The 27,301-nt window shown below is 41.2% G+C and overlaps 2 protein-coding genes across 4 annotated transcripts in view; one reads left to right on the forward strand and one right to left on the reverse strand.

The window, feature by feature from the left end:
* The first annotated feature begins 5,304 nt into the window (after positions 1 to 5,304).
* On the forward strand, positions 5,305 to 20,958 carry atl2 (atlastin GTPase 2). Its single transcript, XM_083922854.1, has 14 exons — positions 5,305 to 5,407; positions 10,660 to 10,826; positions 11,161 to 11,373; positions 13,851 to 13,982; positions 14,079 to 14,183; positions 14,298 to 14,348; positions 14,447 to 14,503; positions 14,802 to 14,894; positions 15,140 to 15,278; positions 15,393 to 15,520; positions 16,271 to 16,327; positions 16,408 to 16,479; positions 16,657 to 17,088; positions 18,622 to 20,958. Exons 1-14 carry the CDS (start codon positions 5,335 to 5,337, stop codon positions 18,739 to 18,741), a joined length of 1,839 nt encoding a protein of 612 aa, XP_083778980.1. The 5' UTR covers positions 5,305 to 5,334; the 3' UTR covers positions 18,742 to 20,958.
* Positions 20,959 to 22,482: 1,524 nt separating this feature from the next.
* The window catches only part of LOC310953803 (equilibrative nucleoside transporter 1-like), a 35,680-nt gene continuing 30,861 nt past the window's right edge, over positions 22,483 to 27,301 (reverse strand). For all 3 annotated transcript variants that reach the window (XM_083923008.1, XM_083923009.1, XM_083923007.1), the window contains exons 11-13: positions 26,922 to 27,007; positions 25,194 to 25,393; positions 22,483 to 24,132 (exon numbers count right to left, since the gene is read on the reverse strand). In XM_083923008.1, coding sequence (XP_083779134.1) covers positions 24,021 to 24,132; positions 25,194 to 25,393; positions 26,922 to 27,007 — 398 coding nt within the window. In that variant the 3' untranslated portion in view covers positions 22,483 to 24,020. The remainder of the gene's footprint in view (positions 24,133 to 25,193; positions 25,394 to 26,921; positions 27,008 to 27,301) is intronic.

Here is a 27,301-nt window from a genome sequence, read left to right on the forward strand (position 1 = left end):
TTTTTTGAAACCAGTTAAATATTTAATCCTAACAAGCAGGCGCGCTGCAACTTAACAAATTTACAACTTGTTTAATAATAAGTGGGGTCTGAGCACTTTGTATTTTTAGCACTAGAGGGAGCCCTCCATCATCTACTGACTGCAACATGAGGCCAGGAATCTGGTGTTCAAAAAGGTTTCAACATAAAAGAAAAACATGTGCATGCTGTACAGTCTGCACACATCTGGGGTTTAGTACTGATCTGGGGGTCTCTGTCACTGTTCTCTGACCCTCTCTCTAAATTTAACAGGACTTGTGTCATCATGTTTGTCTCTCATATTTCTGCTGGCCGACGGGACCAGCTAAGAATAGACTGACACAGATTAACACTGCTGGTCTCTCTCTCTCCTCTCACTCCTTCTTAAAAGCTATTTTTTTCATCTGCCCCTCTTACAACCATGTACCTTCTCCTTTGTGTATTGACCTTTTCATATGTTTCACTACTGACCTCATCCATTATAGTGTATAGTTGGAGGGAGGGGCCAGAGAACAGGCCCAGGTTTGATCTGTATTGGTGTAGTATTTGGTGAACATTGAGGGGGTTGTGGTGGCAAATAACTGGGCTCTCAATTTGGACTGCTGCTATTGAATACTGTTTACAGCAAAAGACCCAAGTTAACAATCAGGAAATGTCCTTGACAAGAAGTTTTATCTGTGACTAATGTGAGCAGGAAAGACTAGAAAGTCCTTCAGTGACTCCTAAATGTCACATCTAATCCCGGGATGTAGTGGGATCTCCAGGATATGTTGGGTGGTCCCTCAGAGAGAGAGAGAGCGCGTGTTGATCCAGCCCTCTACAGATCACCCAATCACAGTTCGTCAACTAAAACCTCATGTGCAGGGTTACTTAAGGTGAGCTTTGAATGCACCTTTAATTTGCCCGTCCTTTTCTTTTTCCTCTGCCGTTGTTTCTTTAACAGTATGGAAATGTAAGTTGGCTGTGTTGATGTTTCAACATCCAGGTCCTTCCAGGTCCTATCAGAGTTTGGAAAAGTTTCAACAATACCTTTGATAACTTTCTCCAAACAGCAGCTCGATGCCAATGCAAACACAGACACTGCTGCAGCTAATGCAAACAGGCAAAACCATGGCGGCTGACTAAAAACACACCTTTGGAAGATAAATAGGTTTTCATTTGTACCACATGATTGTCCTCAGCACAGCATTTGACTATACGACCAGATGGAATTGCGGGGGGCTCATATTTCCTTTCTTCTGTCCACAGGTGCTGGTACAGCATGTACAAATTATTGTTTACAAAACTGTCAGACTCAGAATCAGAATCAGAAATACCTTAATAATTCCCAGGGGGACATTGTTAACTAGTCCTTAAATTCTCATTCAAGCCACATGGGTCAAAGATTAGTCAGATAAGTACAGAACTGACACAAATAGCAACTCTGTAAAATGCATTATACAAAGAAACATGATTCTTAAGTTTCCAATTATCCCTAGAAGCTGCTTGTTCTTTTATGTATTGGCTCTGGCGTTGGTAATGTTGGTCTGTTGGTCTGTTGGTTGGCCTTTCTGTCCTCCACTTTGGTCCAGACTTGACATGAAATCCTGAACAGATGTTTATGGTCCCCTTAGACGTCTGATGACTTTGATGATTACCTGACTTTTCCTCTGGTTCCACCATGAAGTCGCCATTTGTGTTTTTTATACGTCTCAACAACTATTGAATGTATTGCAACAACATTTGGTACAGACATGTTCTCTCAAATGCAATTTGTCCGATACATTTATGATGAAACACCAGGCCACATGTAACATAACCTGACACTGGATCACAATTGGCTTGAAGAAAAGCCGCCCTCCTATTCACGCATCTCTGTCAGCAGATACTAGTCTTTCCACAATGTCAGTGGGCTTCATAATGCTGGACATGAACAGCTGCGTAAACACATGAAGCCAGTTTACCCACTGAAGTGAAGAGCTTTTATGACTTTTTGTTTAGCAGCGATCATCACTGAGAGCAGTTAAAACACCATAAAGTAAAGAACATATCTGCGCTGCATCTCAGATTCCTGACTAAACAAAGGAGATAAGTCGTATCTTCACTGAGGGCAGTCTACCTGGGAAAGCAACATTTACCTTCATTAAGGTTCACAGAGGGAGGAAGTGTGGTCCAGTGTGCAGACATCATGCCATGTCTGCTAGTGAGGGGTTGATACGGTAACAATGAGTGGATACAATTGTGAATATTCATTGAAAGTGAAACTCAAACAATCAAACAGACCTGGAACCAGCAGCTCTGTGAGGCACAGTGATGAGCTATATGCTAAAATCGTTCTCAGGACAGTGCTAACATATTTACGTTAGCAGGCATGTGTTACTAAGTTGACCATGGTAGTTTAGTGTGTTAGCATGCTAACTAACTGCACTAAGCATTAAGGAGACCCACAGCTGAGGCTGATGGGATTGTCATCAGTGTTGCAGGAATTTGACTATAAATCAAAGTATTGGACAACTGAGGTTTGGATTTGATGATGTCTGGGCCGGATTTCATAGTAATGCAGCTGATGCCTCACGCAAAATCACAAATTCCACCCTCATGATGGAGCTGAAAAAGTCATTTTCGTTCCTCAGGAGACCAGGATATCTGTATAAAATGTTGTGATTTGAAATGTACGCCCGTGTTGCTGATGCCAGAGCTCAAACAAAACAGACATGTCGAGGAAATGAATCCAATTTCCTCTGAGATTCCTATCTCACATTCTTCAGATGGAAAACAATGTTGATGATGATGACATCCCCACTGAGGACACGACCTCCGTATCCTGCAAAGGCTAATATTCCTGCAGACCTTTCTCTACTACATCCCTGAATTCAGAATCTGCCCGGGGTCACCGGGTCAAGTCCCTGTATGGACTGGGTGCTTTTCCATGGGGCAGCTGCCACACTTTGACATCTCTCTATTAGGCTAATGCGTGTACATACTGTACTGTAGGTCCTGTTTGTGCCTGTGTGTGTGTCAGAGTGACAAAAATGAATTTCCTCTCCTGGGACCAATAAAGACATGCGTTCTTTCTTTCTTTCTTTCTTTCTTTCTTTGTCTTTCTTTCTTTCTTTCTTTATTGACCAAGTGTGTGTACACATACAGTACAAGGGTTTTGACTTTTGTTTTTCGTTGCTCTCATTCTGACACAGAAATAGACAGCTGAGAACATGCACAACAAAGATGAACAAAGGTAAAGTAAACATTCATTCAACTGTAAATACAAGAAGCCAGGTGAAACCTATTGGGCTACATAGGCATACATACATGAAAGTATGATTATATTAAAGTATATATGCTGGAATATTGCTGGAAGAGTGCTGGAATATGAATTGTTTCTCGTTTAGTTTAGTTTAGTTTATTAAGATCCCCATTAGCTTCTGCTTCTCTTACTGGGGTCCTTTATTTCATCAGAATAGTACATAAAATGGATTACATACATCCACAACAGCCACACTAACAGTAAATCAAAAGTGCAGCAAAAATAAGATTACAAATTCATACTCACAACATAACAACGACCAACACAAGCTCAAAACTTGTCTAATAGAGCAGATCATTTATCTCCTCTGTAGTCGATAAAAGAAAGAGCCTGAAAATGAATCTACTAAGTCTCAGATTAATGGATAGAAAGCTCAAAGTCCCTTTCAAATCTTCAAGATCATTAAAAAAACATTTCATATAGCGTTCTGTGCTATTTATTGTGTTAATAAATACAATTTTAAGAAAAGAGTTTTTATCACAGTCTGAAACAAAACAAACTTGCTAATTAATTCACTATTGTCAGTATTGCTCAATAGTGCACCATCCTCTGTATTAAACAGGTTACTCTTACTTTGTGGGGATAGTGCCATTTACAGTGCAAATACGTAATTTAAAGGTTAATCCGTAGGGGACAAGTGTCATAGAAACCACATATACTGAATCAGTGACTTCTTTTAAATCCCCTCTTAAAACACACTCTAATATACTTGCTTTCATGTGATGTGGTCTTTTTATTTATTGTATCTATTTATTTATGTATTTATTATTTGATTGTCTCTTTACTGTCTTTTTACCTTATCATCTGTTAATTTCATTCTTATTCATTATTTGTTGTTTATACTGATCATTAAAAGTGTCTTATTGTTTATCTTGCCTCTGTGATGTGTATATATGTATATTTGTATGGATTTATATGTGATTTTGCTCTTGCTGTCAAAATTCTTTGTAAACTTTTGGTTTTAAAGGTAGTATATATATAAAGTTATTATTATAAAATTATATTTATAATGTCAATATATTTTTTTAATGTGTACTTTTGATTATTTCATGTCTACACATTTGTTTTAAAACTGTATTTATCATCAACCAGTATGAAAAATTGATAAAGGAACAAACAAACAAAGCGACAGACTTCTAAGACATGACAAAGGCACACATCAAAATGATAGGACAAACATTATCAAGACTTTTAAATAAATAATATATAATAATAATAATGATAATAATAATAAAAAGAAATAAAGAAATGACAAAATAATAAGCAAATAAATAAATAAATAAATAGGTCTAATAAAAGAAATAAATTATAAAAAAGGAAATTAAAATAAAAAAAATATATAGGGCAAGTTAGAATGGCAGACAAATTCGCTTAATGTAATTTGAATAAAATGCAATAGCTGATAAACATTTTTTGTATATGTATAAAATATATTCTAATTTGGTTAAAAATAATGGGAATGAAGGGGTTGCCATGGACATTTGGACTTTATGTATATGGAATCTACCTAGTAATGTGAAGAGATTAATCATGTTAAATTTATTACTGTAGTTTTAGCAAAAAGAAAAGTGTCCAAATCTTTTCAAAAGGTGATAAAAAATGGACACTTGATGATACTTTTTACGGAAGAAACAGCTTTCATCAATGTAAGAAAACGTGGATATGCATTATTAGGATAGTAGGATACATTTTTGTAATAGCTTGAGATGTTATTCTCTAATTTTGTTATAAATTAAACATTTAAATGGGACAAACCAAGCTCAACTCCTGTTTGTACCATAGAGGGAGTTCCAATAAGTCTTTTTATGGAGGGTTATTTTCCTTTTGCTATAAAAGCATCTTCTAATATGTTTATTATGTACGTTTGATGTCTCCACATTAAGATGAACACGGTTTGGTGCGGTGTGTGTGACCCGGCAGCAGCAGCCGCCGCCGCCGCAGCAGCAGCCTGGGGGCGTCATGAACTTCAACGGACAGCGTGAAGAAGAAACAAGCTCCTTTGACGTCAGCCACGTTAGAACTCAGTATTCCAAGATGGCGGAGGTGAGCGGGGTGAGGAGCAGAAATCACTTCGAGTCCAACTGCAAAAGCCGAGTCGTTGACGAAGGTAAACCGTTGTTGATTCTGTCGAGTGGGTCTATGACAGTTAACCGATTAAGGAGTGAGACGCCGAGCAGCGTGGGGTTTAAAATGCAACGTGTTTTTTGTGTTGCGGTCGTCTTTGTCTCTGTGAGTCGGCAAACTCGCCTTTCCGTTAGCTTCTGTTGTCAGTTGGGGACCCGCGGTGTAATGAAAAATATGGTACCCCCTGTTAGAACGTGTCTCCTCCTGCCGTTAGCTCGCAAACACAGCGTTAGCACAGTGTACACTCTGAGAAATAGCTCAAGGGAGATGATATGGTTTCAGTGGGTGTTTTCGCGCTGTCAAAACATGTTTCCCCCCCCGCTGTAACTTAAGCTTAGGAGCTGTTTATGAAACTGATTTTGACCCGGATACACATTTGAACCTCGACACCTGTCAGCTCATTTGTCTCGGTGTCGTCACTTTCACCTGAGGACCAGCGTGTCCATGGGTTTCTGCCCCGTGCACCTATGGAAGACGAAACATGACTCAAGTCTCAATAAACAAACAAATACAGCAATACATGCAGAATAAACAAACAGAAATAAATAAATACATGTTGAAATAAATGGGACGTGAAGCCAAAACCCCCTGTGTTAGCTTCAGGTGCATTGTTTGTGAACTTTGAAACACTCATCCTAGGCTACATCCGTTTTATGTAACTGGGGCAAGTGTATTTGTGTAGCACCTTTCAACAACAAGGTAATTCTTTACATAAAACATCAAAAGCATTGGAAAGAAACACATATAAAATAGCATTGAGATATAAAAAGACATCCAGATAATATATTTACAAAATAGATAAGCAAATAAGATAATTTTAAATCAAATAAAACCAAGAATAACTCAGGTATAGAAGTTACAGTGCAGTATAAGCAGTAAATAAATTGTCTTGTTCAGTGAAAGGCAGCGGCAAACAGAAAACTCTTACACAAATACCTTAATCTTCTCCTCTCACTAATGACTTGGGGATATTTTTAAAAACCCTATTATTAGTCTGTTAGTTTGCCAGGAGACTTATCCACGCAATTGCAAGGTTAATTTTGTCCTCTGACTACGAGCTACATGAGCGTGAGAGCACTTTACAAGTAGCATTAATTATTAATCACAACAAGGATGAAAAAAAAGCATACCTTTTTCTGAGTCCCTTGAGCGGAAGTGAAATTATACAAATGAAAAAAAGTCAACCGTAGCCATTAAAACACTGTGACTGATGCTAAGAGTAATAAATGTCACTGCAATGCTGATTTGTCTTGCATTTAGGTGTACAGGTCCCAGATTGTGTGGTGTTGATGTTGAATATCTCATGACGGATTAACGTTAATCACAAATGTGGATTATATTAATGTCTGTAATCCCATGCTTTTCAAAGTAAATGTGTTAGCTATTTCTTTGGTCAGTGTTCTTCAACTTCAGTGTTGAGGTTGTTTTTTTGAAGCTCAGGATTAAAGTTTCCATTCGTAAACCACCAAATATACAGTAGGCTATTTATTGGTAAATCAGCAAGGATTAGTCTCTCCGTCTGTGAAACGGTGCTTTCCTCAAAGTTACAGCAATAGCTATGTTGCGATGAGCTTTGGTAAGTTGGGGAAAGGCTGCTGCCAGCACCCTGTTTATAATAAAACAAAAGTACAGACTGAAGATTGTCAACATCAGCAATAACTTCAGACGAGGCTAATTAGTTGTTTCATCAAGCAAAACTGGCAAAAAGCTTTATGTAATTTCAAACTGCTGCCAGATATTTTGGCCTCTGAGAAAAGAAAGGCAATCCTTTCCCTCAGCCTAACAGTGGGAAATAAATGGTCATAACAGATCTACTCCAGGACGCTCACTGTTATTGTAACTTTTTTTTTTTCTGGGAAAGACTGGAAAGCAAAATTGTCAGTCTCTAAGCTTCATGGCTGCGAAATGATCAGGACTCCTTTATCATTATAACCCTTATGTCTACTTTACCAGCCGACTCTGTGGCAACAACATTCACCTACTGCGGCTGCTCTTAATCTGCACTTTGTCCTCACAGGCTCCTGATTGGTCTGTTCGGTGCAACTGAACATTTGCCCTCCTTGATTCTTGTCCAGGGAGGCCGTGTCAGGTTGTCCATTGGCACTGGTGTGCAGGGAAGTCAGAGTCTAGGCCACAGTGCATTCCTCGTCCTCTTTCATGAACTCAGTCTCTGCAGTCTTGTTGTCTTGACTTGCAGTACAGTAAACATATGTTGCCCGGTCACTCAAACATTATTTTCCCAAAGTATTTAAAATGCAAAGCCTCAACGTCACAGGGGTGTTGAAAGCCTGCTGAAGCGGCATTAATAATTACTGTTGCAACAGTAGAAAGGATTTTGTTTTGCATTAAAAGTGCCATTGTTCTCTCTTATGGTCCAAATGTGAAATGTCGTAACAAGTAACAAACATTAGAATATTTGTCACTGTCTGACTCGCAGTAGTGCATTTTCCTTGCATGCCTCAACTTCTCTCCTAAAGTTTTTTTGCGGTCTTCATTCCTGCACTAAATCTCTTGGAAAGACCCTGTGAAATTGCCTCTTTGTGTAAGTATGAAAGTGTCTGTATTTAGACAGCTGGTTCAGTTAAGTGGACCATGGCCTTATCATAGTCTGCCACAGATATAGTGCAGGAGTCCAGGGGAGGGAGACCTGATTTGGGAGGCAGTGCTGAGATGTAGGCTAGCTTGCGTAGACACTCTATTTTTGCCATCCAAGATGTGTTTGTGTGCGATGTTTTTTGTGCATGGTGTACTATACAAACTCATCTTATCCTATGATGACTTTGTGTGTGAGTGTACACTGTGCAGGAAAACATGTAGGCCAGTTAACATGTGATCATTACCTCCATAAGATAAGAAGTAAAGTAGCTAATTTTAGTTCCGCCCTCGTTTTCTGCAGGCTGAGGAGTGTCACGGTGTATCAGCAGCCACTTTATCATGAAGTAACCCAAGTGTAGCAGTGAATGCACATATCAGTAACACTTTTTCACTGGCTGTTATGCCTCCTTGCATGCTCATAGTGTTTTGTCTCTCACACACATTCTGTTGCCACACAGACTCCTCGCAGTCCCAGCAGAATGGTGTCTTTGTGCCGTTCCCCTTTTAGCTGCAGTCTGTGCCACTTCATCCCGCTGAGTGCTGCTCTGGACTAGATGGGAACCTGCACTGCCACAGCCTGATGAAATCTGCAGGGCTAATTTGTGTGCAGAGCAGATTACTGTAACGGCTCCTCAAACACTAGCACAGCATTGCTGCTGCCCATTGGGAATTTGCTGCACCTCCAGGTCGATTGGTGAATGCCCTATTTACAGTTGTCCTCTTGAGGAAGAATACCTTTACCTTATAAAATGGTCTGGAGAGTGTCAGCCGCTGTCAGTGCTGGGCCAAGAGGCCACCACTTAAAAAAACGTACATAAAACAGACTTTGTGGCGTGGAAAAAAATGACTCTAAATTAGAAAATGTTGAAAAATGTTCAAGGTCATTGCCTGTGTCTTGAACATTGCCTAACTCATGGCATGGGTTTTATAGTTGTGGCAGTGAAATGTAAGTTTTTCAACTTGTTAATGATTCAATTAGTTGTTTTTTTCCCCCTATATCACTGGTCCGTTGTCATAAACCAGCAGATAGACAGCACAGTGTTAATTATTCTGATATTTTCATTGAAATTGCTCATTTGAAATGTATTATACACTGATGTACTTGTGAAAAGGGTGTGATTATAGCTCTTAGTACTGTGAAATCTAATTTGTGTGCTCGCTGCTAATGTGACTACTTGGTACTTTCTATCTGATGTCATGCATGAAGGACAAGTTTGTCGCATAAACTCTCTCTTTATACTCTTATCCTGTGTTAGCCACACTGAGAACAACTGTCTTTAATTGTACTTGCTTGATGTAGATGACATTGAAGCAAAGTATACTAAATGCTATATTAGTTTTCTTACTGTTGGACACAGGTGGAGTATCCTCCAGGGCGTGTCTTTTGTACCTACACTCTTCTTCAGATTAATGATGTTGCCCAAATATTTCTGTGGGCATGAGTAACTTGCACACAGGCCCTGTGCTCATCAAGGGTGGCATCAAATTGGAAGGGACGGGTCATGCTGGTTTTATCGAAACTAATTTGTCGTGAGTGAGAGAGCTAAGGTGTTACAACTTAGTATAGTTGAATGGCTAATCATTTGAATGAGCAATTGTTGATACTTGCTGTCCTACCTGTTAGGTGTGTGTGGCAGGGATTGCCCCTTTCGGTATGTATTTCAGGGAGTGTCATCTTAATTCTGCGCCTGGGATTATTTCTATATCTGAAAAGATGGCGAACAAAGTGTCTCCTTTTGCCTTGAAAGCAGATTACTACGGTAAACATGATAATGTTAAAGGCAAAACAGTGTTTTTTTTCTCACAGCTTAATTTGTGAATAACACTTTCAAATTTTTGAAATACTGTTTAGAGTAATTAATTGATCAAATACATTCTTGAATGAGAGAAAATCAATTGCCAACTATTTTCATTACCAATTAGTCATTTTGACTGTTTCCTTTAAAGAATGGCTTCCCTTGAGATTGCATATAAGCTGACTATCTTTGGATATTTGACTGAAGGTCAGACAAAACATGACACTTAAAGACGTCACCTTGGACTTTGGGAAATCGTGACAGCCAAGTTCTCACCAGTTCTGATATCTTATAGACCCAGCAATAAATCAATAAATCAGTTATGAATCAAATCAGCCCTAAAAGAAGGAAGGAAGGAAGGGATCTTGCCATTTTAGAGGAAACATGTGCTTTAGATTTATGAGTAAGACTTTCACTGTAACCTCAAAATGGCTCAGAAGAAGAACGTGAAAATGTGTCATCCTAACTCCTTTTTCTTGTGTCCTTTTCGCTGGCCCTTTGTGATTGTCAGCGCAAGGCTATTTTTGAGTTTGACCCAGATGGGAAGTCCAGAGTGGATACCGTTTTTTTTAGCCTATCACCGAATGCTGGAAAGATCTACAGTTTGACCATATATAGGGCATTTCACTTCTCAGAACAATGGGCAGTTTCTCATGTAATCAAACTGAAACCTGTTCCTTTTAGAAAAGCGTTTAATAGGTCTAGCTACACAGCCCTGCACTCAGAGTCTGTCTCTTTCTCACTTTTCAACCCATTGTCTGTACTGTGCATGAACATGCAGCGTGATGTTTTCTAACCAGTGTCATTTCATCCTCCTCTCTCTACTGTATCCGGTTATCTAAAGGCTTGAGTGGCGTGGAAGATGTCCCCATTTTTCGGCATAAGCAGAGACTTCCTTTAGCCAGGCCCGAAGACCTGGAGGATGAATTGCTTCCCAGGACCACGGCCTCAAACTCAGGCAAAAATGCCAGCATCACCCCCTCACCAGATGAAGAGATTCAGGAAGAAGAGGTAAAGTGTTACAGTATTCCATATTCCTGTTTATTAATAAACATATATACCATAGCAAACTAAGACTAGCCATGAGAACTTTTTTTTATTATTATTATTATTTTAAGGAATGGAATAGGCAAGAATATTACATCAATATTCTGCCACTTAGCAGATTTTTTACATTTAAAAATCTTTTAATTCTGTCTGTTCCCCCTAATTTCTCTGCTGATCTCAGCTTTGTAATTTTCAGTTCGGTCTCCTCTATGAAACCTGACTCATCAGTGTAATCACTTAAATGCTTTCTCGATGCCAGGGAAAAAGCCCCTGATTGATTGCAAACTCCTGTCTTCAGGCTGTGGTAGAGGAAGAGAAGGCCAGGCCCATCCAGATCGTCCTGGCCAACGAGGACGAGCATAGCTTTGAGCTGGACGCTGCAGCGCTGGAGAGGATCCTGCTGCAGGATCACGTGAAGGACCTGAATGTGGTAGTCGTATCCGTGGCCGGAGCCTTCCGCAAGGGAAAGTCATTCCTGCTGGACTTCATGCTGCGCTACATGCACAGTCAGGTGAGATAAATAATGTGTTTTCATACTGTTTCTGGACAGACAAGGTACATTTTCCCCTGGCTAGGACTTGTAGATTAAAACTGAAATGTAATCAGTCAAGATCTTAATGTCAAGTGTCCCTTAAGTTACACTGATGCCACTTTCAGTTTGAACAATGGGCCAAATATGAAACAATGGGGTAAAATGTATAAATATTGAAATGCCAAAAGATATTTTCCCCTAATTCTACATGTGTACAGACTGGAATTGAGGGTTGTGTGTGTCCTTTCAGTCCACAATGGTTGTTTTTTGTTAGATATTGTTTTTATTGAAGAACTTGCACTGATCTTTATCATGAATGTCCCACAACATAGAAAATTTACCAATATCATGGTCATTTTCATAGTAATAAAGTTTCCACACAACTGTGTACAGTGGGGTTGCGACTAGTTATCATCAACTGGTACCAGTGAGATCAGTTAAATGACTTGTTCACACTTGTACTTATTGTGAAAGACCCCTGCTGATGGTGTTACGTGAGCTAAGTAAACATAAACCAGCTCATCCTTTCTCTGGGCCTCAATATTGTGTAACATTAGCAGTCAGTTAGAGATTGTGAAAACAGGTGGGCTCAATGAATAAATACAGCAGATGACATTACAACCAGTACTGGCATGTGTATCACAATGTGACGAGTGAAGACAAGTGCTTCCTGTTCATTCTCACACTGTGATATTTACTCAACCAGGTGACTAAGACATGCAGCAGGGTGGTTTAACTGGTCTCGTAACTTTTTAGTATTAAATGCTGTTTTTCAAGAGTTCTGGTCCAATAACTTTTGAAATTATGTCTGTAAATATGAACCAACAAAGTGGTACATTACACACACACACACACACACATCCAAGCATGTCCAACCAACAACTGTGTGACTCACTCCGACACAAGTATCAACAACTAGTCCCTCAGAAGCAGCAAGGATCGCCTTACACTCACTTGCACATACTCTCTTACACACACACACACACACACACACACACACACACACACACACACACACACACACACACACACACACACACACTCACACACTGTAGAAAAGACAGAGGATTGTTTTGTCACAGCTGTTGGGCTTTCATGAAAGTCTGACCAGATCTGCACATTTACATTTTTTTCCCCTAAACCCCGATGCTTTTAGTTCATTTCTTTATTCAGTTATATCCAGACGTTCATTTTACAAATGGCAATTTTCAGTCGTGTTCATCTGTTATTATTATTGGACTGCAGGTGTTTATTGTTAATAATAAGTAATCATCTTGCTGGTGGGGCATTCAGAGGTCATGTTGTAGAAACCAGGAATCAGTGTTCATGCATACTTTGCTTTGCAAATCAAGTATTTGTTTGCAAGGCTCGTTTGTGCCTTTCCTGTTTGTGGTCTGTAGATATCCTCACTTGCCAGCTGGAAAATAAAGGTCACAATGTGTCGGCTTCATTTGACCTTTTTTGTGTTTATAATCATAACTGAACACATTCTTTTTTGTGATGAGGGTCTTTTAACGATCAGTAAAACAAAAATGACACGATAGACATTAATTCCTTTGCTATGGACTTTAGTCTCAAATTAAAGCCTTGTGCTGCAGCTCCAGTAGTCATGCTGCACTTCATTCAGTGTGTCTTAGGGTGATGTGTTCACACCTGTGATGGTGATGGTGATGGTGTGACTTCTGATGAGTGTGATGCACTGCTGTGGTTTAAATCAGCAAAGAAGAAAGTACTTAAGTGTACAGTCCTTACACAAGTTTAATAATCATCCAAGTTAATTGTTACTTTCTCAGTCTACATTATACTTGATGCTGGGCAATAATTCAATATGATCGGTACCATTGTTCATTGGACTTGTGATAAACAATTAGTCATAAATTAAAAATAACACATACTAACTCGTATTTTTAAGAAAATCTGATCTCATATTTTCAGTTTATTTATTATTTACTGAATCACCCAAGAACATGCTATATAGTGAGTTAGATCGTTATCGAGATTTGAAATGACCAATACCGGGACTTTGGCCATATCGACCAGCTTGTCAAAATGTGACATGATGGTGGTGTTAGATTAAAGAAGTCTGACTGTGCAAATCAAATGTGACACTAATTTGGATACAGGGTTTGGGAATACTGAGTTAAAAACAACAACAAAAACCTCTCCTTTCTCTAATTAAAATACACTATGTTATTTCACAATAACTCCTCTTGAATTGTTTTCCATGGTGGTTGTCTGAACCATGTTGACCTATATTTTATATTTTTTTCCACTGCTCCATTTTTCTCTCGTACCATTATCTCTCCACATTATCCGCCTCTTCCTCCACTCACACTTTACCCATCATCTCTCCTCTTTAACCCACATGGATTTTCCCTCTTTTTCTCTCACAAACAATCTTCATCTCTTCTTTCCGGTCTTCTTTCCTGTCACCTCCCTCATTCCCTCTGCAACAGGGTCAGTCTTGGATGGGCGGTGATGATGAGCCCCTGACAGGGTTCACCTGGAGAGGAGGCTGCGAGAGAGAGACCACGGGAATTCAGATCTGGAGCGAAGTCTTTGTGGTCGACAAGCCTGATGGCAGCAAGGTAGAGAAGATGTTGTCACACACACACACACACCATGCTCGGCCTTCAAGCTGAAGTTGGCAGCATATTCATATTCATTGCATCTCGCTCCAACAGGTTGCCGTGCTCCTCGTTGACACTCAGGGAGCATTTGACAGCCAGTCCACCATAAAGGACTGTGCTACTGTGTTCGCCCTCAGCACAATGACCAGCTCTGTGCAGGTGAGACTCACAAGCACGTCTTGTCTAGTAGAAAATACTGCTGTTGTTTGTTTTCTTCTCTTAAAATGTCATCATGTATGTCTAATCCTGTTTGTGTTCCTTTTTTGTTTTCAGGTGTACAATCTCTCCCAGAACATACAGGAGGACGACCTGCAGCATCTGCAGGTGGGTGACATGTCTGCTCCTCATCCCAGGGAAAAGTAACACCAACGTTACAGTACCTCCTGTTTTCTGATCAGAATTCGTTTTTCTCTCACATGTAGCTCTTTACAGAATACGGCCGACTTGCAATGGAAGAGATCTACCTGAAACCTTTCCAGGTACTGACTGATTCTGTTGACTGTGTGTGCGCGTGCGTGCATTAACCTTGTCCATAGAATCAATTAAATATGTGGTTGCACAGCTAGTTAAGCATTTTTATCATAGTAATATCAGGGGATTCTTAAAATAGCAGCAGGAAAGATGAAAAAAATTCAGCCATAGAAAGTGCTCAATATTGAGACAATTAACTACTATATATACCATATAGTAATTATAATCTCAGCTGTAATTTTTCTTCCCAAAATCAAATAATAATTAGTCGTATTGTGTCTCTGTGATGTTGGCGGTATGTTTCAGTCCCTGATGTTCCTGATCCGGGACTGGTGTTATCCTTATGAACACGCCTACGGACTGGAAGGAGGCAACAACTTCCTGGACAAAAGACTACAGGTGAATATCTTTTTTGTTTTTAGTTTTTAATTCACCCACACATTGTTGGAGATATTTATGCAGCAGTTCATACACTCACTGCTCCTGTCAGACAAACCACGTCTTCTGCCTAATTAATGTCATGTGTTTGAGTGTGTGCAAATTTGCTTAGCGTGACATGTGTACACATTCCACACATCTGTCAGTGACGAGAAGAAACGGCTCACACTGTCACTGTGAGTGTAAATGGTTGTTTGCTGACTCAGGTGAAACAGAACCAACACGAAGAGCTGCAGAATGTGAGGAAGCACATCCACTCCTGCTTCTCCAACATCGGCTGCTTCCTGCTGCCACATCCGGGCCTCAAGGTGGCCACCAACCCCTACTTTGATGGCCGGCTGAAAGGTGAAAAAAAAAGAAGGGATATGCATTTATCATGAAAAACTGAAGGCCAAAGCATGCTAGACTGAAACGTTGCGTTTCACATGACATTCAAGGTGTGTGTTTTGTGTGTTTCAGACATCGATGGTGATTTTAAGAAAGCGCTGTCCAAGCTGGTGCCTCTCCTCCTGGCCCCGGACCGACTGGTGGAGAAGGAGATCGGGGGCAACAAAGTCACCTGCAGAGATCTCCTGGAGTACTTCAAGGTCCTGCAGGATTTTAATAAAGGGATTTTCACATCAAGGGTCAGAGGGTGACAAACAGAAAGCCTCAAACTATACACTGTGCCACCCACTCTGCTAACGTACAATTAGTCATTTAAACAATTACAACAAAAGCTTTAAGGGGAACAAACAACATTGTTTGGGATTTTTTAGCCACAGTAGGTGTCGCCAGAAAATGAAATCAAAGACACAGCAAAGACAAAGCAGTGACACTGGTTATCAACATGGTTCTGCTTTCAAAGCTTTAAACTTTACATGTATTTTGTCACAGCACGGACACACAACACGCAGAATCACACGTGTTCTAAATTCATACTCGCAAAAAATGTTCTGTTCAGGTGTCTGGCAGTATTAATTCACCACCCATTTGCACAACAGGCTTGTGATGTTTGCTGGAAAACCTTGAAATTTAATGTGGCATTTCCAAGGTTATGAAATGTTGTTTTCCTTGACTTGTCACCCACGTTCACTTGTCACTGTAGAATGGTGCAACAAAACAAGTTTGTGGTTATTTATATCACAATAACATCTAATGTAATATGACGAAGAAGTGCAATAATATACTGTGTATAGTATGCACTGTATATATAGAAATATGTAATTAACCACAGCAGCTAGGTGCTGGGAAAGCTTGAAAATGCTTGAATGAAAAAGAAACCCTTAGCAGGCTGTTCCTGTTCATCGTACAGGAAACACTGGTATAATAATCTGTATTATTTGACATTCCTGCAGGCTTACATAAAGATCTACCAAGGGGAAGAACTGCCTCATCCAAAGTCCATGTTGCAGGTTAGTTTCTTTCTGAGGGATCTTATTAGGTATGGGTCACACTTTTGTCTTGAATATCCATGTCTTCTTTTGTTTGCCAGGCGACAGCAGAAGCCAACAACTTGACTGCTGTGGCAGGAGCCAAAGACATGTACGGCAAGAGCATGGAGTTGGTAAGGACGTGTTTTTATATCATGATCAGTTGAAGTTTGCCAAAGACGGGACGCAATCGTTCAAAACATAAAGTATCGTATTAAAATCCTGCAAAATGGCGCCTGATGAATATTCAACTGGAGTCGCCTTAAGTCTGCAACTCTTTTGTCAGTCACACGTTCTTCTGTCACTTTCAGGTCTGCGGTGGGGACAAGCCATACATCGCCCCCGCCGACCTGGAGCGCTGCCACGAGGAGTTTCGGGAGCATTCGGTGCGTTACTTCCGCTCCGTGAAGAAAATGGGCGGCGAGGAGTTCTGCCAGCGCTACCAGAGCCAGCTGGAGTCGGAGCTGGACGAGACCTTTTCCAACTTCTCCAAGCATAACGACAGCAAAAACATCTTCTATGCAGCACGCACGCCCGCCACGCTTTTCGCAGTCATGTTCGTCACCTACGTGGTGTCCGGGTTGACGGGCTTCATCGGCCTCAGCACCATAGCAGCGCTAGCTAACCTGGTCATGGGCGTGGCGCTGCTGACGCTCTGCGCCTGGGCGTATGTGAAGTATTCTGGAGAGTTTCGGGAGGTGGGAACGTTGATAGATCTGGTGGCCGAGACGCTCTGGGAACAGGTGGGTCCGGGAGGATTGTGTGTGTGTGTGTGTGTGTGCGCGCGTGTGTGTGTGCATGCGTGTTTGAGAAGAGCTTATTTGTAAAGACTTGTCTTCAATGGTAAGACTTTGAACAAATATCAGCTGATCTTTTGTTTGTAGATTATTTTTTAACTCATAAATATTGAAATCCAAGTCAAAGCTTAAGTCAAGAGTCAAATGAAGTTGTACAAATTTAAATAGAATTTTCTCCTCTCCAGGCATATAACAATATAAAGTGTGGTTTCAATGGTGTTGCCATTAGTTTCTACTTTAGTTCAGTTTAAAGTTATTTCCAGGCCAGAGAAACAAGAATCCTTCCATCAGTTTTTATTTCCTTCCGTCCACTGTCGTTTGATTGCCTTCACATCCTTCCTTCATCCGTCTCACAAACTCTAAATCCCCTTCCAGCGCCTCCCTCCACACCCAAACTCCATCAGCTCCTACTTCTATTTGCTCCCATTCCTCCACCAGTTGTTGTACTGCAGATTGGGCACTCGGGGGCAAAAATACAACACCAGACTGTTGCTGTGCTATTCTATTTTTGGGTTGCATGAGTGTTTGAGAATCCCCACAAACGTCTCTTCCTCCACCTCTGCTTTACAGAAGACGGTGAGAAAGGTGAGAGGCGTCGGTTCCCATCTCTCTGCTCTTTTGCCTGGCATTCTCAACACCCTGCCTCATTTCATTTCCTCCATCTCCTGCCACCAGTCTCCCTGTATTCTTGTCCTTTGTATGGTTCAACATTACCCAGTTCTCTGTGTTTCATAGCTCCTCTTTTTCTTTTGTCACCTTTTTGTATTTCTCCTAAATCTCTTCCCCAACCGTCCGTATTGATCTCTTCGCATCTTTTTCCCCTCTTCCCGCTCCACTGTCTGTCTTCCCGTCAGTCTCGTACCTTGTTTTAACTCTCCCGTTCCCCCCTGCTGTCCTCTCAGGTGTTTTCCAAACTTTTGGAGCCTGTCAGGAGCCGCCTGGCTTGGCCCGTCTCTCTCCTCCCTTCATTCCCATCAGGAGCGACGCTGGGACTCAGAGCTCTGTCTCCTCTCAACAACAACTATAAGAAGATGAACTAGCTGCTAGCTGGATTTACAGACTGTTAAACTTCCTCCTCGATATTGAAACTTCTGCGGTTTGCTAGCTTCTTTATTGCTACTTTTTAGTCCACTGATGCTGGATTCTTATACTTTAACCCCTGGACATCCTCTGATTTTTCACTGAATGTATCTGAAGGCCAGGCTCACCTCAGGATCTCACAGACATGATGCCTCCCTAAATGGTTTTTAGTAATCTTTTTCTTTCTTTAAGGTTTTTCGTTCAGTTGTGTTGTGTTTCTGTGGCCGCCATGTTGGAGACTACATCCTTTTTTTTGGTTTCTTTGTTTTCCTTAAACTTTTCTCTTCCCTAACATACTTTCTTTCAGTTTCGTTATCTCCCTTTTTAAATATTAGGTTTTCTTTTAGTTCATTTGATTTCTTCTCACACCAAATCCTCTTTTTGTCTCCTCTCCCGCAGGTTTTGAAGCCACTAAGTGAACATTATATGGAAGACAACGTCAGACAGACGGTGGTTAACTCCATCAAAGCCAGCTTGACAGAGCAGGTCTCGCAGCACACCAAGTTAAAGACTCACTGACGCTCTTCCTCCTCATCCCCCCGGTCATTTTCATCTCCCTTCTGCCCACTCGCTCAATGTCTTCAATCCTAGGACTGTGGAACTAGTTCAACACCAAAGCTGACCCTCTTTTACCCCCCCCCCCCAAACGTCCATTATCATCACATCGCTGCCCCCATCTTTATTTACTGTCGAGGACCTGTAGGCCCGCTGTCGGCCCTGCTGCTCCTCATCGCCCCCCAGTGCCTCACAGCAGACGCTGCACGTCCATGAGACGACCGAGCAGAGAAGCCGGCGGCAGCACCTCTTGCCAAAACAGGACCTGAAGGACTGTCATCTTCTCCAGTGTGCCATGCTGTGATAGATACGTCTTGTGTTATAGGCAAACACACACACATATTTGCTGATAGCGGACTGCACTCGCTTAAGGATTGAGCTGTAATTCAGGGAAAACTGACACCGACGTGGGCAGCTGTTAATAACAAGGGATGCAAACTGAAACACTTTTCCGTGCATTTAATTGTTTTGTGTTACCGGCCAGAGCTCAGTTTACTCTCTCCTCAGCATGTTTAAGAAGTTTCCTATAAGCACAAGTGACTCAGTGACTAATAATGAGGTGATTGTCGTATCAGTGAAATCAGGAAACTGCTTTTATTGAGTCCACTGAAGTGAAAGTAAACTGAAAACCCTGTCGTGGACAAGCTGGAGAGGCTTTTTTTTATAGCTGTCAAATGTCCATTCTGTCCTGGTCAATGAATCTGTCTCCCACAAATCTGAACTGAACAGATGAGAATTGAGCAAAACTGTATTTTTCTTCTGACATGCCAGTAGATTACCTGCCTGTCTCCACTCATTAGGTCTCTCACACTAAGTTCGGAAGGTGCGTTAACCAGGTAACATAATCAAACTGGGCTCAGGGTGCTTCCGTACGTCTCTCCCTTTAATATTTTGTGATTGTAATCCTGAAGAGAAGTGTAGGAAGCCCCCGAGCCCCTCAGCTGATTTTTGACGTGTTTTTAATGTAGGACTGGCGTGTTGTATCTGGCCTTTAGCGTCTCGTAGCGGACTTGCCGGTGTTTGGCCCTCTGCATGGTGTTAAGAGCTACTGCGTTGTAGCATTAAGCTAGCTAAGAGCTTTTAGGGTCCAGGCCTCTGTAGTCGTGTAGCCAGGGAGGACTGTCATCTCGAACCATTTTCTCTTCCACCGCCTTCAGTTTTTTAAGGACCTCGATTCATGCTCTTAGGGAGTTGGACATTACGCTTTTCTGCTTTCTCAAGTCCAAATTAGATGAGAAGATCGATGCCATTCGTATTTGTTGGCTGAGATGAAGCAAAGACTGTCAGCTTTAACACAGCATAAAGACAGGAGGCAGGGAGAAACTTCTTACATGGTTTTTAAACAGCCCATACATCTTAAGTTCACTAATTAACATGTTTTATCCTGTTTGTTAAATGAATACACAAACAAGCGTGCAAAAATCTTTTTTGTACTAATAAAACATTTTGATTTGTGGGCTTTAGACGTGCTGTTAAAGCCATTTCCAGTTTTTATGCTAAGCTAATCTAACAGGCTGTTAGCTCCAGTGTCTTCAAAGCAGGATTCATCTTCTCATCTAACTCTCAGAGAGACCGCAAATCAGCGTATCCCAAAGTGTAACTGCCTTTCGTCCTCCCTTCTCTAGCGTTTGGTACATCTGGACGGTCCACCCTTCGTCCGTCAGAGCTGGGTCTCCCCACAACAACTTGATAAACTGTTAGAGCGGACCTGACCTTTTTAATTTGACTTTGTTCAACAGCTGCATATCTTGTGTCTGAGCTCTTCATTGATTCCATCCACATGATTTCTCACCCCAAGCGCCCGTCTCGTAATGTACAGTCTCTCTCTCTCTCTCTGTGTCACATATTACAGAATCGGGCATGTATGTTGGATTAAATATTTAAATAAACTTTGTATACATTTTTTATAGCGAATCAGTTGACAATGGCTGTTTTTTTCTCTTGATCGACTAAACAACAGTCTGTGGTTTGTTTAAGAATAAGTTGCTGCTGTAGGGTTTACACTAGTTTTTCTCCTTCTCACGAGGACAGACGTCGATAGAAACGTGGTGTGTGTGAATATTTGGATTCTGATAGGAAAGTCTTGATTGTGACGAGTGGGTTGGGGACAATGTCTGTCAGCCTTTTAAAGATATCTCCGGTAATTTATTTTTGAATAAAATGTTTACCTTAAGAATAAATCATCAATGAAATTCTTTTGGCTCCTTTCGTCTGTTCTATTGGGGGATTATTTATTTTATATATGAACCAAATGACTAAAAAGCTGTTAAATATTGACTTGTAAAAAAGAGCACCATGTAGTTGGATAGTTGGGAGATAGTGTTTGGAAGCTGCTTCAAAACCTGCTGTAATTTCACCTTTTTGTAAGAATTTGTTCACTTAAATACACGTTAAATACTGTAAGAGCAAGATCACTGTTATCGAGGTGTAGTGAACCCTGCTCCTGCATGTTTTAGGTTTCTCTCTACTCCAACACTTCTGATTCTAATGATCTGCCCGTGATCATCAGATGAAACTTGTCCAGGTTTGATGCTCACTAGAATCAGGTGAAGTCTGAAGGAAAGTGTATTCTCCTATAATTTTTTGTTAGGAAATAGGAATCTTCTCCATATTCACCAAGGTAATTAAACTTCTGAAATATTTATGAAGATGTCGGATGGATCCAGTTGGTTTTAGAATTGATTTTTGTTTTTTACACTATTATTGGCCTGGCTCCGTCCTACCTGTCAGAGATGTTAACTGTGTGCGATCATGGCAGGGCCCTCCTCCTTCCAGCAGCTCCTGTTAGAGGTCCCACGGTCAAGATTCAAACCGTAGGGCGATGGGTCTTTTGCTGTCACAGCCCCCAGACTGTGGACCAGACTGCCCCCTGACAGTCGCACCACTTCTGACCTCAGCCTTTTTAAATCGAAGCTGAAGACACTTTTTTAGATTGGCACTGAACTCTGACTAGGGTAGTCCTGCTCTTAGGAGTACTTATTTTTACTTTGTGCACTTTAGAGGGCCTTTCACACCCTGCAGCACTAGTAGCACTTTTCTTGTGTTTTCTTGCAGCACTGTAGCACTTGTGTTTTTATGTATTATTATATTGCTTTGATGTAAAGCACTTTGGGTCTGGCTATTGTAAAAGGTTATACAAATAAAATTTGATTTGAAATCATTTGAAAAAGGTAGGAAGTCCTCTGTATATTATAGACGGGGTATATCTACTGTAATTACAGCCTGAAAGGATGTGTATCCCCCTTTACTTTTGCAAGGATGGAACATTCACCAAAGATGTTTGTATCTAAAATATTTGCAGCTGAAAGGTAAAACTGAGCACTAAAAAAAGCACTTCCCATACTACACTGCTGTGGCAGAGTGAACTGGGGACAGGTGTTAATGCAGTCTGGGGTTTATTTTAAGGAAATGCGTGCAAGATATGGAAATATATAACAGAGCAGTAATACTGAAAAGTAGTGCTTTCTCTAAGCAGACTTTCGAGTTGCTCAATCAATGGTCTTGTTTCATAAAAGGTCACTGAGAAGTTGCCCAGGAAGGCTGCATTTTTCTGGGACTGACACGGAGGCGTTTTCATGTTAACGTCATTATTCAGTCACATGCAGAGGCAGCACAAGGGGAAGATCAGCAGTTATCAGCTGAGCAGCCAGTTTATATCCTCTCTAACCTCAGTGCATTTCCATAAATGACCAACAGGAGGCGGCAGATTCTTAAAAATACAGTTTTATTTTGTCACGGAGCTGTTTCAAGCTGCGATATAAGTAACATACGAATGGTCCATGACTCCCATACCAACCAAAATAAAGTATGGAAGAAGACCGATGTTGTGCTTTTAAACAAAGGCAGTTAGGATGCAGCCTATACAGCTGGTATTATGAATAATACTGTGTACAATTAAAGCAGACTTAAAAAATAAAAAGCATCGAAAGGCCACAAAATATAACACTGACGGGTGCAGGCCTCTCACCTCACCGCTGAGAACAAAACTAACTCGGCCGGAGCCAAGTGGTCAATTTTAGAGAACATACTAAAAACTACTTCTGATACAAAACTAATCTTTAGTCAGAACATGTTTTAAAATGAGAAAGGTCACCGGCTCGAGAAAGCCACAGAATGAGATTTTATTCTCCTCGTCTCGCTCCCAAATGGCACTTTTCACATCACTGGCAGCTTTTCCTGCGTTAAAAAATAAAACTGTGGCAAAATGTGACTCATCAGGAAGACACGATAACAAAACGACTTCATCTAAAACTACAAACAAACACCACTCTCTAAGACAATGACAATTCAGCAGTTCATGGCCCAGATTACTTATTGAAACCTCGTCTTCAGGATCTAGTCCGTCCTTACATTCTTTGAGAATTTGACTGATTCGTTATGAGCAAGTTTACAAACACAGGTGACCCGAGTCGACGCTGAAAGTAGAGCGGGGGGAGCGAAGCGGTTTACACACGGCGCGTTAATTGGCCGTCCGATGGGTCGTGACCTCCCTTCAAAGTTCATCATTATCCCATGTTGTCTTCATGTATTTGGCTTGAACAGAGTTTAAAAAAAAAAGCTGCAACAGTCCAGAGTTAAGACCCGTTAAGGATCACTGTTGACACAACGATGGGTTCAGTTAACCGGTTTACGGAGACGAGCCGGACACCAGGATCTTTGAGCCTCATTAATAAAAGTATGTTAAGACTTTATTTACACACCATCGTGACTTCATGTGATCTCTAAAGAATGGCTGTTTCAAAGAAAGTAAGAAAGTCATTACTTTATATATAAGAAACATCTAACATTTTATCATTTTGTGCAGAAAAACGTTTTATAGATGAGGCTCACGGATACGACGTGATCGGGTGGTCTATTAACACCGGGCTCTTCATATCTGGGAAAATTAAAATCACACCTTGAAGAATATCTGCCGTCGTCTACATGAGTCCATTATCACGGATTTCTCTACACTTTTGGTTTTGATTTGCTTTTCGAAGTTGCACTCTGAACTCTTCCTTCATCTCAGAGAAACAACCTGTCTGATCAATGGCATCGAGTTTACACACTGTGCTGCTGAGTGTGGAGGAAAACAAATATTCAGTAACATGTTTCAGCTTATATTGTTGCCGAGACGGCCGGATGAGACAAGTCTCTACTGTACACTTGAGAAGACTGAGGTCCTCTAGTCTTCTAGTCCGCTGTGCTGCCTCCACTCAGAGGAGCGAGGCTCTCCCTTGACGGGTAAAGACGGAGAGTGTTTTTTAGATCATGGACCGGAAAGCAAATGAGATTGCAGCACCCAGCGCCAAGCCGAGGGACAAGAAGAAGGCCATGATGGCCCCCGCCGTCTCCGCCTCGTGCTGTGCCACCTTCCTGTACAGAGACAACAGAGGGACAAAATGCATTAGGAAGGAGTGGTTCACCATTAAAAAGGAGCTTCACTCGAAATACTGGGACTGTCTGCACACGGCTCTCCCAGAACATTCCCCAACAACATGTGAAATACCAACGGTTTTTCACGGCCACATACACTAACGTGGACGCACGGCCAAACAACAGAGAAACTCCGATTACAACCCACACAGAGGAAGAGTGGCTTCATCCTCTCCTCAGGATGCCATTACTCCTTAACTTTAACTTTACAGAGTTTGATGCAAATGCCTGTCTGTCAGAAGAGCCTGTACTGTGAAAAATAATTAACTAACATACATATTAATGCTCTGAATGTTGAGTACAGCTCCTTTTCAACACAATGGTGTTCGATATGGCATCACTTAAAGGAATAGTTCAACATTATGGGACATTTGCTTAATCACTTTCTTTTGTTAGATGAAAAGAGGCTGATTTACTTTGATGGGGGCTTTTACATATTTATAATACGTATTTTATTATGCTTTATGCGAAAGTCTTTTTATGTTCTGGGTTTTATCTGTGCGCACGACAACCGCCTCCATCTGGAGATAAAGGTTGTTTAGGGTGACTACAACCCAGAGTGCGTTTGTTTAGTGTAAAACTAGAAGAAGGGAAAGCACTCTCTATGCTAAGCTAGACTAATATCCTCCAGACTCAACCCACTACTTAAAAAGACTACTCCTCCAATTTAGCACAGCATTTCTCTAACAATCTGTATTTCCCTTAAGAAAACAGTTTGGAAGTACGGGCCATGCGTGCAGCCTGTTGGATTTGCTCTTATCCAATCGCCCCCTGGGGATCAAAGTATCTCTGTATTCTGTAATTCAACTTGACAATCAAATATTTGGGCGCGTCTTACTTCACTTGAGGCAATTTATCAAATTTCCCATATGCAGTACTCCTCCCTAACGCCTCTAAACAGGCCGCGATGAGACTGAAATTGATGGTCTTCTTAATCTTCTCATCTAATTCTCTGAAAGAATCTTCCAAAACTAACACTAGTGCACATGTGTAGTTCTTACTTGGGTCCGAAGCACATGCAGAGACTGGCCAGGTATCCGTTGGAGAAGGAGAAGAAGATCATGAAGATGATGTACAGGGCGTCGTGGCTAAACAGCACAGGGAGGTAGTGACGAGGCTGGACGTTACATAGCATGAAGAGAGGGATGAAGACGACCCGCAGGCCCACCATGACAGGAAGCCACATACTGTCTTTACCAGGCTGGAGAGATGAGAAACACAGCAACATCAATAAAAAGAGAAAGACTTCATTCAATTATAATACTGTAACATACTTTTGGGTGTTTTTATTACCCGCTGACCCTGTGAAAACATAAATGTACACTGTATGTATGTATGTATGAACAGATTACTATGGGAGCTTTGATGCTTTAGTGGGAGAAACATCTGTGTCGTCTACTGATGGTAAATAAACTCACATGATGCTGGAGCTGCTGACTGCTGTTATCTGCAATAATAAGCGGCGTTCCAGTGCAGCTCAGACTGAGTAAACTAACTGTACTCAGTTTCTACGGATTCAATTTGATTATTTTCTCTTGATCGCAGGAAATTAGAGACTCGTTTGTAAATTTGTTATTTTTTGGACACAGTTTTAAAAGATCTGTACCAGCAAAGGAGCTGATATTTAACGGAGAAAACAGGAAAATACATTCACACTGAGGCCAAGTGGAACATAGGCAACCAGGTGGTGAATAAAACACTCGACAGCTGGAGATACCATCAACCTAAAATAATCTATTAAAACATCTACTACAGTGATTCTCAAAGTGTTGGCCCCGGTGAACCATGAAGGCAGGAGGTCATTTACAATTAAAAAACAAAAAGTTTCAATGTGTGGAGTTTGCATGTTCTCCCCGTGTCTGCGTGGGTTTTCTCCAGGTTCTCCGGTTGCCTCCCAAAGTCCAAAGACATGCTCGTGTTAGGTTCATTGATAACTCTACAATTGCCCGTAGGTGTGAATGGTTGTCTGTCTCTGTTCGTCTTCGTGTGCCCTGCGATAGACTGGCATCCTGTCCAGGGTGTACCCTGCCTACGTATGGTACAGATGTGACAGAAGTTAAATAGTCTCAAAGCTGTCTTCATTTCATCCTGCTTGTGAGAGAAGAGGGAGCAAACCTTCAAATACACCACCGTCACTCTTCTGACCCCCAAAACCACTTCCTTTACACAGCAGTGTGTGCGCACACAACCACACAAGCGTGACGCGCCTTTTGCCAAAACAAACCTCTGATCTCAGCAAAAAAACTTGTCTCCTTTATTTTCATCGCCAAACTCTGAGTGACTGATGTTTTTCCACCCATGACCTGGGGGTTTATGCATGTGTAAACATTTTCTGCAGCCAACGGCTACCATTAAAGTGTCAAGAAGATGTGTGTCTGTTGTCCGCCAGACAACAGGAGATCACAATGTTATGATGGGATCATTTTAAATGGACTATAAGGCAAACAACTGGAATGCTGCCATTTCTACACACTGGTACATTTTGTTCCAGTAGTGTTTTACAGATGTTAGCAGCAACTAAGGTCCTTCCGAGACTACAGTCAGTGGTGACCAAATTTCAGTTGAATAGATCCACTAAACCCGCAGGAAACTTGAGAGTTCGTTGAGCCCAAGCTTGCGAAGTAATAAAAGTGTGAACCCAAAGACGAAGCCCAGCCCGCCAGAGAAGGTCAGAAAGGCCGAGCCCTGCCAGTAAAACATGTTGTGTGTGTTGTTGTGTTGCTACTGACCCACATACAGACGGCCGTCAGACTCCTGCCAGCCCAATCCATCAAGTTGAAAAGGAGGAAACATGACACAGGGATGAAGTACGTATCTGAAGAGGGAACAAAACAAACAAGATGTTGTTAACAACAGGACTGCACGTCTTTGCTCGAAACAGGGTTCCCATTTGATTTAAGAAATTAGTTTTCCAAGACATTTCCAGTTTTCTGGAAGTTTTTCTTGGAAATACAGGACAGCACTTGCTCACAAACTCTCATGATATGATCTTATCCAACCAACAAGTCCAGTTTCAAACTCCTCCTCGCTCCAGGTTTAGGAGACAATCTGACCAAGAGGCTGAAATGCAATTAAAAACGTCCTAAACAACCAAGATATTTGGTCATTT

Source organism: Echiichthys vipera, assembly GCF_963691815.1.
Source record: "Echiichthys vipera genome assembly, chromosome: 11".
Classification (NCBI taxonomy): domain Eukaryota; kingdom Metazoa; phylum Chordata; class Actinopteri; order Perciformes; family Trachinidae; genus Echiichthys; species Echiichthys vipera.